At 37.8% G+C, this 12,050-nt stretch overlaps 1 protein-coding gene across 8 annotated transcripts in view; it reads left to right on the forward strand.

Annotated features, from left to right (window-relative positions):
- The window catches only part of LOC124870310 (receptor-type tyrosine-protein phosphatase mu-like), a 247,633-nt gene that overhangs the window by 191,890 nt on the left and 43,693 nt on the right, over positions 1 to 12,050 (forward strand). For 4 of the 8 annotated variants that reach the window (XM_047368913.1, XM_047368912.1, XM_047368915.1 and 1 more), the window contains 3 exons: positions 211 to 219; positions 4,045 to 4,132; positions 5,457 to 5,533. In XM_047368913.1, coding sequence (XP_047224869.1) covers positions 211 to 219; positions 4,045 to 4,132; positions 5,457 to 5,533 — 174 coding nt within the window. The remainder of the gene's footprint in view (positions 1 to 210; positions 220 to 4,044; positions 4,133 to 5,456; positions 5,534 to 12,050) is intronic. The other 4 variants (XM_047368914.1, XM_047368916.1, XM_047368919.1 and 1 more) reach the window with 1 other exon arrangement.

Consider the following 12,050-nt stretch of genomic DNA (forward strand, 5'->3'; position numbering starts at 1 on the left):
CATTCGGTTAGAAGAATCCATTCTGAATGTTGTGTCCCTCTGCTGTCTCCACTATCTCAGTTTCTCTTAAGGTTAATGCCCTTTTTAACCGTTTATTTCTGATGATGAGATTGGAGTCTACAGTACACCTCTAAACCTGTTGACTTACAATGTACTATATCTCTCTCTGACCCATGTTTCTTGTTATTCTGTACGTTAACTTTGGATCAGATAAACGAGGTAAGCCAATACTTTTGGTTACTTGTAAGTTTTGTATTTTATTTGTTTATTTTTTTAGATTTTTCTTTCAGAAAATGATTCAAAAAGCCTTACATATCAGTGGTGATTGTGGGCTACTTTTAAGGTCCTGTGAGAGTAAATAGCACATATTGCTGATTTATCTGAAAAGGGCATTTACCAATAGATGTTATGTGAAGTTACTAAGTGTTTAACAGTGCCCAGGAGCAATTACAGTCCCTATGACATGATTTATTAGTTTAGAAAACATATGTTGATAATACATACATGAAGATAATAAGGCAGTCAGCAAGCTGCAAATTGTTATTTATATTCTGGACTATAAATCAAATAAAAGGGACACTGTAAAACACATAGCAAAACGATATGTTATACTTTGTTAAAGCTTTCCAAAGCCAGATTGGAAGTACGCTGTAACAAAGTATCTGCATGAGTGAATTGTCCTGCACGATGCTGCACAGTTTGTGAGAAGAACACAAGCTTCTGACTCATTAAAACCACTACCCCAGCATTGTCTTGCATTTGTGATTAGCTTGTTTTATTAGAGCAAACATTTGTGCCTCATCTACATGGCTGAGAGAGTCCTGACTTTGGGTCCCGGTCAGTTCCAGTTCAGGCCTTTCACCAATTTGTGTCTCCATTCTGTCCTCACCTACTTCCATTTGGTACATGCAAACAAATCATGTCTTGCTCTTGTACATAACTATCGCCAATGACTTTATTTCCTTCGTTAGTCAACTATTTTGATGAGATATGGAGATAAATATTCATTAAACTTGCAAAATCTCAAGTACAGTTGAAGTGAATGTAGCTGGTATTGACAAATTTTGTGTATTGCCTGCTCTTTCCAACCTATAATCAATATCTGGGTCAATCAGATCTTATAAAATATAACAGACTGTGACCCCTGATCAAATCAAAGTAGCTCCATGTGACCTTCTGCTGGTGAATATAATATTTTGGAGTCAAATTACTACATTTCCTTAAATTAGACTGAACAGATTTTGGAAAATGGCTTAAGATGTTCAGTTATCAAAGTGAATGTGAAACGTCCCCCTAGATTGGTACAGATGAATGTATCGCTGGGATAAAATGTCCTATAAAACTGCGAAAGTACGGCAATTGTCTTCCCTTTTCTAAATCAGTAAGTCATTTATTATTGCAAAGACAAATCATCAAACTAGCCTGCTTCAATATATTACCCTCTATTTTCTTTGGTTTTACCCTCGCCATGCTGTTTGTCAAGCACTCTGGTGCTGCTTTACACTGACTGTATGGAATGTGGTTTGCTTTTTACCTACGGTTAGGTAGTTACAGAAAATGTAACAGGAAAGGAGACAAACTGTTCTGGGATTGCAGATCAGGAGTTGGTCTGTAATTAAAAACATGCTAAATTGGATTTCAGCCAGTGGGAATAATTTCAGCAAAGTGGGAAAAAAGCTACTTTCAGGTGCAGTGAAGCAAAATACAGCACATGCAGCATATTTTTCTGGGATGAATCAGAGGATACTGGTTAGTCCGATGTTAAAGCTCTCAATCCTTAGTGTATTAATTGAAGGATCCAGAGATCACTTACACTGTCTCACAAAACTGTTCATGAGCTTTGAACTTTTTTACATTTTGTCATGATAAGATTTTTTCATGAAGGGGAAGCAAAAACATACATGGCTTTAAAAATTAATCTAAAAAATTTATCATGACTTTGTTTTCAGTCTTATTTACTCTAGCACCCCTAAATCAAATCTAGTGCAACTAATTGCCCTCTTAAGACACCTAAAGTCCAGTTGTGTGTAAATGTAATCTCAGAATAAATCCAGCCATTCTGTTAAAGCCTCAGAGTTTTATTAGAAGTATGGTACCTCCACCTTAACTGACAGGACAGGCAAGGTGAGCATTAACCAGAGAAGCAGCTAAGAGGTCATGATAACTCTGGAGGATCTGCAGAGATCCACAGCTTCGGTGAGAGAATCTTTTGACAGGACAACTATTAGTTTCACTCTCAACAAGTCCTGCCTTTATAAAATTCTGGGAAAAAAATAAAGAGTTCTGGATTGCAGTTTACCACAATCCCTGTAGCGGACACAGCAAACCTGTGGGAGGAGGCGATCCAGTGACATGAGACCAAAATAAACCTTTTTGAACAACATGCAAAATGGAATGTGCGCCGGAAAACTAACTATGCACATTATCATGAACACATCATACCAACTGTGAAACATGCTGGTGAAACATTCACTCTTCAATCTTTATTTTGCATCATAAAGTGGGGGTGCTTTTCCTCAACATGGACAGGGAAACTGGTTAGAGTTGACTGAGCTAAATACAGGACAACCGACAACAAGAAAGTCTGTAAGAGGCTGCAAGAAACTTAAAACTAGGGCCGAGGTTCACCTTCCAGCAAGACAACAATCCTAAACTTATATCCAGAGTTACAATGGATATTTTAGATCAAAGCATCTTCATGCCTCACACTGGCCTAGTCAAAGTTCAGACCTTAATCCAATTAAGAATCTGTTGCTAGGTTCAAAAACTGACTGATGTTCAGCTGTTTTTCAGCTAAAGATGGTACTACAGTATTGAGCCGCTGGATACAATTGCATGCCACACCTTTCAGATTTTTATCTGTAAATAATTTGAAAACCATGTATCATTTTGTCACTTAACAATTAAGTTATATTTTATGTCACATAAAACCCCATTAAAATGCATTTATTCCCAGTAATGTGACAAAATGTGAAAAGGTTTAAGGGGGTGTGAATACTTTTGCAAGGTAATCTTTCTGCCTTTCACATTGAGGATGATTTGTCTTTAAATTTGTGACATGCTGTAAGACCTGCATCCTTCAGAGTGACATACAGAGGGGCACTGACTCTGATCAGAGAGTAGAGAGCAGAGGTCTAATCCATCTCTGGGACATGCGTCCACCTGCACCTGAAGGATGGGGCATATTTTTAGCATATTAAAGCTGTTTCTCTGTGAGATCCCTAATCTTTAGGACTCCGTGCAAAAGTATGTCCTTGTGTGGTGTCTGAGGGGGCTTTTTATGCTAGACAAACAGCCTGTGGCCTGCCACTGCACTTAGATGAATGGAACCATCATGTCCTGGATGACTGATGATTGAGAGCATTTCTTCCCTCTTCCACACTAAAAGGAACTCTCAAATTGCCTCTTTAACCTCCCGGTATTCGTTCTTCAATCTTTATTTTGCCGATGCACTGTAATGAATTGTCTGCCTTTTCAAATGTGCATTACCCTACTATCTAAAAGGACAGAGGAGTTACATGTTTTGGTTCAGCTCAGTCTGCTTGGAGCCAACCTTAGCCTCCCATTTCCCTGCTGAGCAGCAGTGGCCTGGCACTGGGAGATGTATTTTCATAATTTGGCTTAATTGTGCCTGGTGTGCCATCAGAATGAAAATCTCCCCAGCGAGAGACGATAAATATTTCATGAGGGTAATCTGAGCGGAGTGGTTTTTTGATCTGGGACGATGTGCGGGCTTTATCTTTCCGCGCCACAAGCAAATTGAGTCCTTCAGGGGAGGCAGACAGGCAGCCTCTGCGGTCGCCCCGCCTGGGAGAAGTCGCCTCTGACTCTAATGGGGCTCGCTTTTTGACACTCCTCCCTGGGAACCTCCACCCTCGCTGTGTTTCATGTCTGATACTAATGTGAATGTCTCTCTGTGTTTCCATTTTTTTTTTTTTTGTTGTTGAAATGAAAGATGAGTAGTGTATTTTGTAGCCTGGTTATCATGTAGAGTGGTTACACATGACACCACGTTTCATCTCCCTTTTCTTCTGCTTTTTCCAGAGCTTTTTTGAAGGACAGTCAGCACCTTGGGACTCCGCCAAGAAGGATGAGAACCGCATGAAGAACCGATATGGGAATATCATTGCGTGTGTGTACAAAGCACCTCTACTGCTCGTGAATTTTTTTCCCCCTCATTCATCGGTTTAATTTATTGGCCAGGCTCATGACTAGATGGGTCTAAGCTGCTCAAACAGAGTTTTTATTACCAGCCAACGAGGGTAGCTTTGACCTTTTCATTCCGCTTTTATATTCATCCTGTTGTGTCTTTTCAGTTATGATGAATAGGCCAAGCAGAATGGGATGTGACATAATAAGTAGCTTTGACTTGTTGGGTGAAAAAAATGCAGAACTGCTTCCAAATTATTCCTAATATCTGATCGCAGGGGTGGAAATTTGTGAATTCAGACTGATTCGGGAATAATGTTTGGAAGAACATTTGCTTTCACTAACTGAAGTCATTTTAAAGTTTTACGTGGTAGATTATTAGTCATCACAGATATGACGACAAAAGTGCGTAACTAGAAGCTAACCAGACACTTTTCTTTCCCATCTGAAAGGGTTGTTGAATTCATTTTGATTGAATAAGCATAAATATATTATTCAGTATTTCCCACTTTTATTTTTTATATTAGGCTTACAAAAGGTTTTCTTAAAATCTCAGGCCAGCAATTTGCAAAGTTAGCATTTAATTAAAAAAAATCTGGCTTTAATTGAAACCAACAAAGAAGCAACACCAAAACTGTGTGTATGCTGTCATATCGGCTTGAATGCACAAGTATTTTCCCATTTGTTTCAGATGATTTTAACTTATCTATATGTTTAGATTAAAGAAACAACTGTATGTCCATGAGCATCTTATTCTGGCTTTCCAGGAAAAACGATAATTAACGCAAATAGCATCAAAATAAATTCATTTTATAATTTAATTTAAGTCATCTCACACAATTTTGTTTTTAGAAATACAGTATTTAAACGGTGATCCGAACCAAAGTAGACAGAAATATGGTGAAATATAAAGTCTTTAATTAAATTAGACATGCAATTTGAACCTCTTTATGACAATTGATCTCTAAAATTTACTAAAATACCAAGCTATGGTTTAGGTAAGGCAATAAAATAGTTTTTATGCGTTTAGTAAATATAAGTAGGAAGGGACAAATTGATCCGGAGTCTTGTATATGGAGCATAATAAGTTTGCTTAGCAAAATGTTTGTGTTAATGTGGACAGCGTCCCAACTCTCCTCCATTAGCTGCCTCCCACCTCTGTCCCTGGTTTCATACCCCCAAAACCTGTCTCCCCACCTTTTAATTTTTCACTGCATTCTTTATTTCCATCTGTCCTCATCCCCCTTTCTGGCCTCGTTAATATGATTAATTCAAATCTGTTTTCTTCCTCTCTGCCTCTCTTCCAGATGATCACTCCCGTGTCAGGCTGCAGGCCCCGGAGGGGGAACAGAGCTCCGATTACATTAATGCAAATTACGTTGATGTAAGTACACACACCAGCCAGCACCACCAACTCAAAGGTCACTGCGCCTTCTCTTGGGGCGAGAGAGGGCGCTGGCGCCGCCGTCCCAGGAGGGCCTGAGGGAGAGGGCAGCACCTACTGCTTGTCCATCACATGCACAAACACAAAAACACATTCAGACACGTTGGCTTTATATTCTACTTTAGATCCCTCTGTTCATCGAAAACATTAAGAGGAATAAAGATCAGAGTCTGGCGTTGCTGAGAGAGAGAAAAGGCAAACCAACCCACAGGGGAAACCGAGGTTCTAGTTTCAACTTCGCTTTGAACTGTAAACTGACATGTAGAGCCCAAAAAGGTTTTGTGGATAATTACTTTACATGTTTACCAAGAATACAAATGAACTGAGTGCAACTGCACTAAATATTAGGAAGACATAACTGATTAGGATTTTTATTATTGCTATGAAAACTGTTGTCTTGCTTGGTAACATCTCAAATCCCTTTACTTTAAATCTACCAATGTCCATAAAAAGGTTGGAAAGAAAATAACGTTTTGTTATTTGCTTTGACAAAATTGTTAAAACTTGCATTTAAGCGGTTAAAATTTCATAAAATTCATTAGGGATCATGGAAATTTTGTGATGTATGGTATGGACTCAAGTTACTGATAGCATTCATAAAACAAATGGAGTGAAGGGATGGACAAGGGCTACATTTGTTAAAAATGTTAAATATGTTACAAACATTGACCACAAACAAAAACAAAATGTGTTACAGGTTTATTGATAGAGGTAGTTGTTTTGAATTCAACAGAACTTACAAGATTTTTATAGCATTTATGCATCAAATCATATGTTTCCAATCTTTCTCTGATTTCTACCACAATTAAAAACAAAGTGCATCAAAGAGCGTGCAGTGTTTCATACATTTACATTCCAAAAAGAGGATAAGGAAAAATCTGCGAAGAAATTATAATCCCTGGATCACTGCAATGTCCAGTTCAGTTTTCTCTACACTTAAGCTCATATTGAGACAAATATATCCCCTCTAGTATCTATTTACTGTCTTTGAAGCCTCTTGAGTTCTGACAAAGAAGCCCTGCTGAAGCACTTTAATAAACAGTCAGATAAAAAGGAAAAAGATTTTAATTGATATAAGATTATGTCATTGTAAGAAGAGCCTTACAGTAGATTTTCTTGAAAATGCTTTCATGTCGCCATGCTAAACACACAAACAATAAAACATTAAAATAAAATAAAAACCTGTACCTTACATGTTTACCCCCTAAGCCCTCCAAAGTTGTCTGGAATTGAAAACATGCCTGTGTTAAGCTACAACTCATGCTAGGTCCACATGTCCAAATGTTCTCGGTTAACTGTTTTCTTACTTAACTGTTTATAGTGCAGCAAAAAAGCATTTTCCCTTACAGATTTGTTCTATTTTTGCTACAGTTGAATGTTCATTTAATGACTGATTTTAATTTAAAAGGATTATCTTAACCAACTTGACCCTATGTGAAAATTTAATTGCCCTACTTGTTAAATCTTTAAGAGTGATTACCCATGTTTTTGAGTTCATCTGCCATACCCAGACCTTGTAACTGCCAGACCTGTAGAATGAAAAAAGCACTTAAAAATAACCTGTCTGACAACAACAAGGAAGGCTAAAAGATCTCAGAAGCAACACTATGTGCCTTGATCTAAAGAAATTCAAGAACAGATGAGAAACAAAGTCACTGACAGCTATTGGTCTGGAAAGGTTCTCAAAGCCATTTCTGAGGCTTTGAGACTCCAGTGAACCAGAGTTAGAGCCATTACCCATAAACTGAGAAAACATGGTGTAGTGGTGAGCCTTCCCAGGTGTGAATGGCCTACTAAAACTCCTTCAAGAGCATATTCAGGAAGTCACAAAAGAACCCAAAACAATATCTAAAGCAATGCCTCAGGAAATGCCAGTGTTCACGATTCAACAGTAGGAAACATGCTTAGTTCCAAAGCCAAAATCACTTCTGACCCAGACACAATGACCCATCTCACATTTGGCAAAAAAATTAATTAAATGACCCATCTGCAATCTTTGAGAAAATATTCTGTGGACTGATAAGACAAAAGTGGAAAATTTTGGAAGATCAGTGCCTCATTACATCTGGTATAAAACTAACAGCATATTAGTGAGAGAACATCATCCCAACAGCTAAAGCTGGTTGTGCTCGTGTGATGATATGGAGCTGCTTAACTTCCTCAGGACCTGGGCTGCCATAATAGCTACATCTAATGGTACCATGAATTCTGCTCTCTAGCAAAAAGTCTTATAGAAGAATGTCAGTTTATGGAGAGGCCTCGTCAAAGTGTGGACTTAAATCCAATTACGATGCTGTGGCTTCACCTTAAAACAGGCTATTCATGTTTGAAAACCCTCCAGTGTGGTTGTATTAAAACAACAGTGGATCCTAATTCCTCCACGGTAATATAAAATACTCATAGCCAGTTATCTCATTCTCTTGATGGCAATTGATGCCTCCAAACTTGGCAGCTCCATAAATAAACTTAAGAACTGGTTAATCTTGGAGCTTAACCAGTTATTAACTTTAGAGGGCAGTTAGAGTCTTACATAGGGCCACATGGGCTTGGAAAGCTTTTTTCCTCTAAATAAATAAAGTTCACATCTGAAAACTATTGTTTTGTATTTACCAAATCTTTGTCTTATAAAGAATTGTTTGATGATCTGAAACATGTAGGTATGACAGAAAGCAGGAACAGTATCTTTTAACTCTATTGTTAGACATTCAGCAACTGAAGGACACAACAAAATCAACTTTTATCCAAATATTTACAATAGTTGTACACTAATAATAGTTCTACTTGTGTTGGAGTGACTCAGAATGCCTTCACAGTGAGTAAAAGTCATTAAAAAGTGATGTGAGCCACATCTGCTAAAATCTTGTCTAACTCACTTAGCTCCTACAATATGGACTCTACCAATCTGACCTGATTTGCTGTTAATAGCAGCGTTGCTTGCAGGGTGTGACCAATCACAGCAGCTCACTTGCCTCCTTAAGCAGAACCTTCCAGCTGCATGTGTAATGGGCCGAGTCTCTAAGTGGCTATCTGCTCAGGAGAGAGTTCTCGGTCCGTCTCCTATCGTCTCACTCCATAATGTGGTAATTTGTAATCTCTTGTTACTCCCTCAAACATAAATTCATAATGCAAGGTGTGCCAGGGCAAAATGTAGGAGGCCTAAATTATTTACCTTTCCCGCTATTCGCTTTATGACCCATTATGCTGCAGAGAAGACTTACACAGTGGAGAGCCCCATTACAAAATAAGAATGTACGCATTTTAAAGAGAGTCCTGATTGAAAAGGATTTCTACCACTATGCCAGCTTCATTGGGAAAGTACTTAGCAGAAATATGGGCAGATGGGTAATGATGTTTATGCTATTCAGAAAGCTTTTTTAACCCATCTAAAATTTCTTTCTGCCAATAAACTCTTATGTGTAGAGCATTTCCCATTCTGCTTGTTATTGTACTCTGGCGTACTTCTGATTATTGGGGGTCATGTACGAGTAAGCTGAGTGGACGTGCGTCTCTTCTGTGCAGATGATGCAGTATTTTCACAAACATTTAGGAGGCAATCAAACAATGTAACGGTCTGTTTCCTGTAGAATTATGTTAAGGATACACAACTGAGGCCTGTGAACAGACTGTAGTCACTGTAGAAGCGATGCAGCATTGGGATAAATTTGAGAACGTCATATTCACCAAACTCAGATGCAATCTGCGTGTCAATTATTTGAAAAACTATTTGTCTTTTTCAAATATGAGAAATGAAACTAAAAATGTTGGACTTTATTTGATTTTTTTATCAAATCCAGAAATATTTTTTTTTCTGGTTGTAATGCTGGATTAATTCTCTGTGTACTTTTTTGTGCATGTTATTTTGGGCATATGACTATTTTGGCTACTTTAAGCCAAAGCAGGTTTATGTGTATTATTCAAGGTAATTTCAAGTCCTTTACAAGAAACAGAGGTAGATGAAAATTACATTAAACAAGAAACGCATTAAAAGATTAATAGTTCAAATGTATTTTTTTGAATTAAGTAAATAGCTAAGAGGTTATTAAACAAAAAGTTTTCAGTCCTGATTTAAAGGTCCTACCCTTTCTGCACTTTTCAGATTATCAGCGAGTTTCTTCCAGAGCTGAGGAGCATGCAAACTAAATGCTGCCTCACCTTGTTTAGATCTGGTCCATGTGAACAAGTCTCTGACCTGAGGGTTTATTCCTGACAAGGAACTCTGAAATGTATTTTGGCCCAAGACCATTCTGCTTTTTACAGACCTAAAATCACGTTTTAAAGTCCAGCGTTTTATAACTGTTAGCACTTGCAGTAATTGTGTGTAATTTGATAAATTGTTTTGTTGTTGGTCAGGACTCTGAAAGCAGCATTTTGGATTAGCCGCATCTGCTTGCTTGATTTTAACAAAGGAGTTTGTTTCCACATTTTTTGTGGTCAGAAATATTTCCTGAAAGCAGAACTTGTCTTTGGTGAAAGCCTGGGCAAAGAAGCGTAGTAGCCTTCTTCAAGACAGCTGAATGGCGGAAACTGTTCACTCCAGCACTTTATCTCTCATGTAATTAATAGGAATTTAATGAAATTATTGTTTAAAGCCTGTTAAAAGGACCGAGCCTCTTCAACATATATTATTTTTATATGCTTGTTAAAGAGAGACACATGTGTAATTTCTTATGCGATACATCAAAAATGTTGTTGTGAAGAATTGAAAATGATCAAAAACCAGCAGACAGCCTAAAGAGTGGAAGAAATATATTGGTAAACATCAATATACACCTTTTAATGGTTGTTATGATGTATTGTTAATCCAGAAATATAATATAATCTTTTCTATTTTAGATGTATATTTGAGATGTTTAGCACATCAAACAAGACACTGGATTATTTATTTCACCTTGCAAATATTTGTATTTGTACTTGAGTGTTTTAGTAAGCCTTGCATATTTGTTTCCAAGTGTGTCACTAGAAAATTTTATTTTTCACTCATTAGAAACATAGGATTTAGGACTAAGTGTGAGGGGCAAGGGTTGAAATGGGATTCAGCTTCAGTCTAAACAGTATCCTACAAACTACATGCTGGTTTGTCCTGCTAAAAAACACACACTCTCACTGGGATCAGCAGCAAAATAAGATTTGGTTTCATGCCCTGTTGATATTTTGTCATATGGGCAGGAGAATCTGGGAAGGTTCAGCAAGCTTTCACATTGGGAGGCAACTGCAAAGGAATAAGAAGCAAAAACAAGTTTAACGGAAACCCTGACAAATACAAATCTATTAACAGGACAAAAAATTCAATATATAATCAGTCTTTGAGACATTTATTGCTCTACAATACCTGTAGGATGGATCTGTACCTAAAATATCCTCAGGATCTTCAAATTTGTTTCCTTTCTGTTCACTCAATTGTTTCTGTGTATATTTTCCAAACCATTAAAGATGCTTCAATGAGTCAATGAGAGTCAATATAATACAAACAGAACATGCTTTCTATTTCCTTCCAGATGTTACTGGCAGACTAAAAAGGAAGCATAGTACAGGTAATAGGATTGGTACTGAGGATTAGGAAAAATGGGCTATGTAATAATATTCAAATTGAAAATATGAGTTTATGCCCGCAGGCAAAAACACTTAATGCTGCACGTTTTGGACACTCGAGTCTCTATCCTTACAAATGATCGTAAGATTGCACTGAAAGACCAACATCAGCATTTAAATCCACATCAATAACTTACACACACCTGGAAACAAATCATATTCTATTGCTGTTTTCAAAAATGACATGTATTTTTACCCACTTATGTTGATCCTACTGAAGTACTCATGTGTTGCTAATAAGCTTACAAAAACGACTTGGGCGTGTCCATGGAAAGCTCCTCTCACCTGTGCGAATGTCAGGGCCATTCTTTTCTCTTTGTGTCTTTTCTTGTCTAATCCGACAGTGTACTGGGCTTCCGTTTTACTCAGGCGAACACACATGAAAGCGCAAACAAATCTCCTCCGTAGTCCAGAGATAAAGAAGTCATTAAAAATGGAGGAGAGCTGAATAGCTGAAGGAGCCCTGTGGATGAGAGGCAGAATGAGGAAAATATCCTTTGTGTCTTTCTGCCTTCGTTGGAAGAGCGTTAATCACAGTCCACGTTAAATTGAATATGAGAGAGATAAGCAAAGCAGCAAGGGGTGGCTGGGAGAGAGGTGGTGATGGGGAGCACAATCAAGAGGAGGCTGGGTCGAGGAAGAGCCTTTAAGTCCTAATGTTTTGTTTCCTGCCACATATCTCTGAGAAGACAATGAATTGGACAAATAAAACTTGATGGGATTAAAGTAATCCCTGAGACTGGGTGCCTTATTGTGAAGATCAACGCTGTTAGTTGTATCTTGGGGATTATCAACACTTTGAACGTTAAGTCCAGAGGTGTGCTGCATGTAGAGTGTGACAGAAAATCCTTTTTGGGTCTTCTCTCAA

The sequence above is a fragment of the Girardinichthys multiradiatus genome, chromosome 6, assembly GCF_021462225.1.
Source record: "Girardinichthys multiradiatus isolate DD_20200921_A chromosome 6, DD_fGirMul_XY1, whole genome shotgun sequence".
Classification (NCBI taxonomy): Eukaryota; Metazoa; Chordata; class Actinopteri; order Cyprinodontiformes; family Goodeidae; genus Girardinichthys; species Girardinichthys multiradiatus.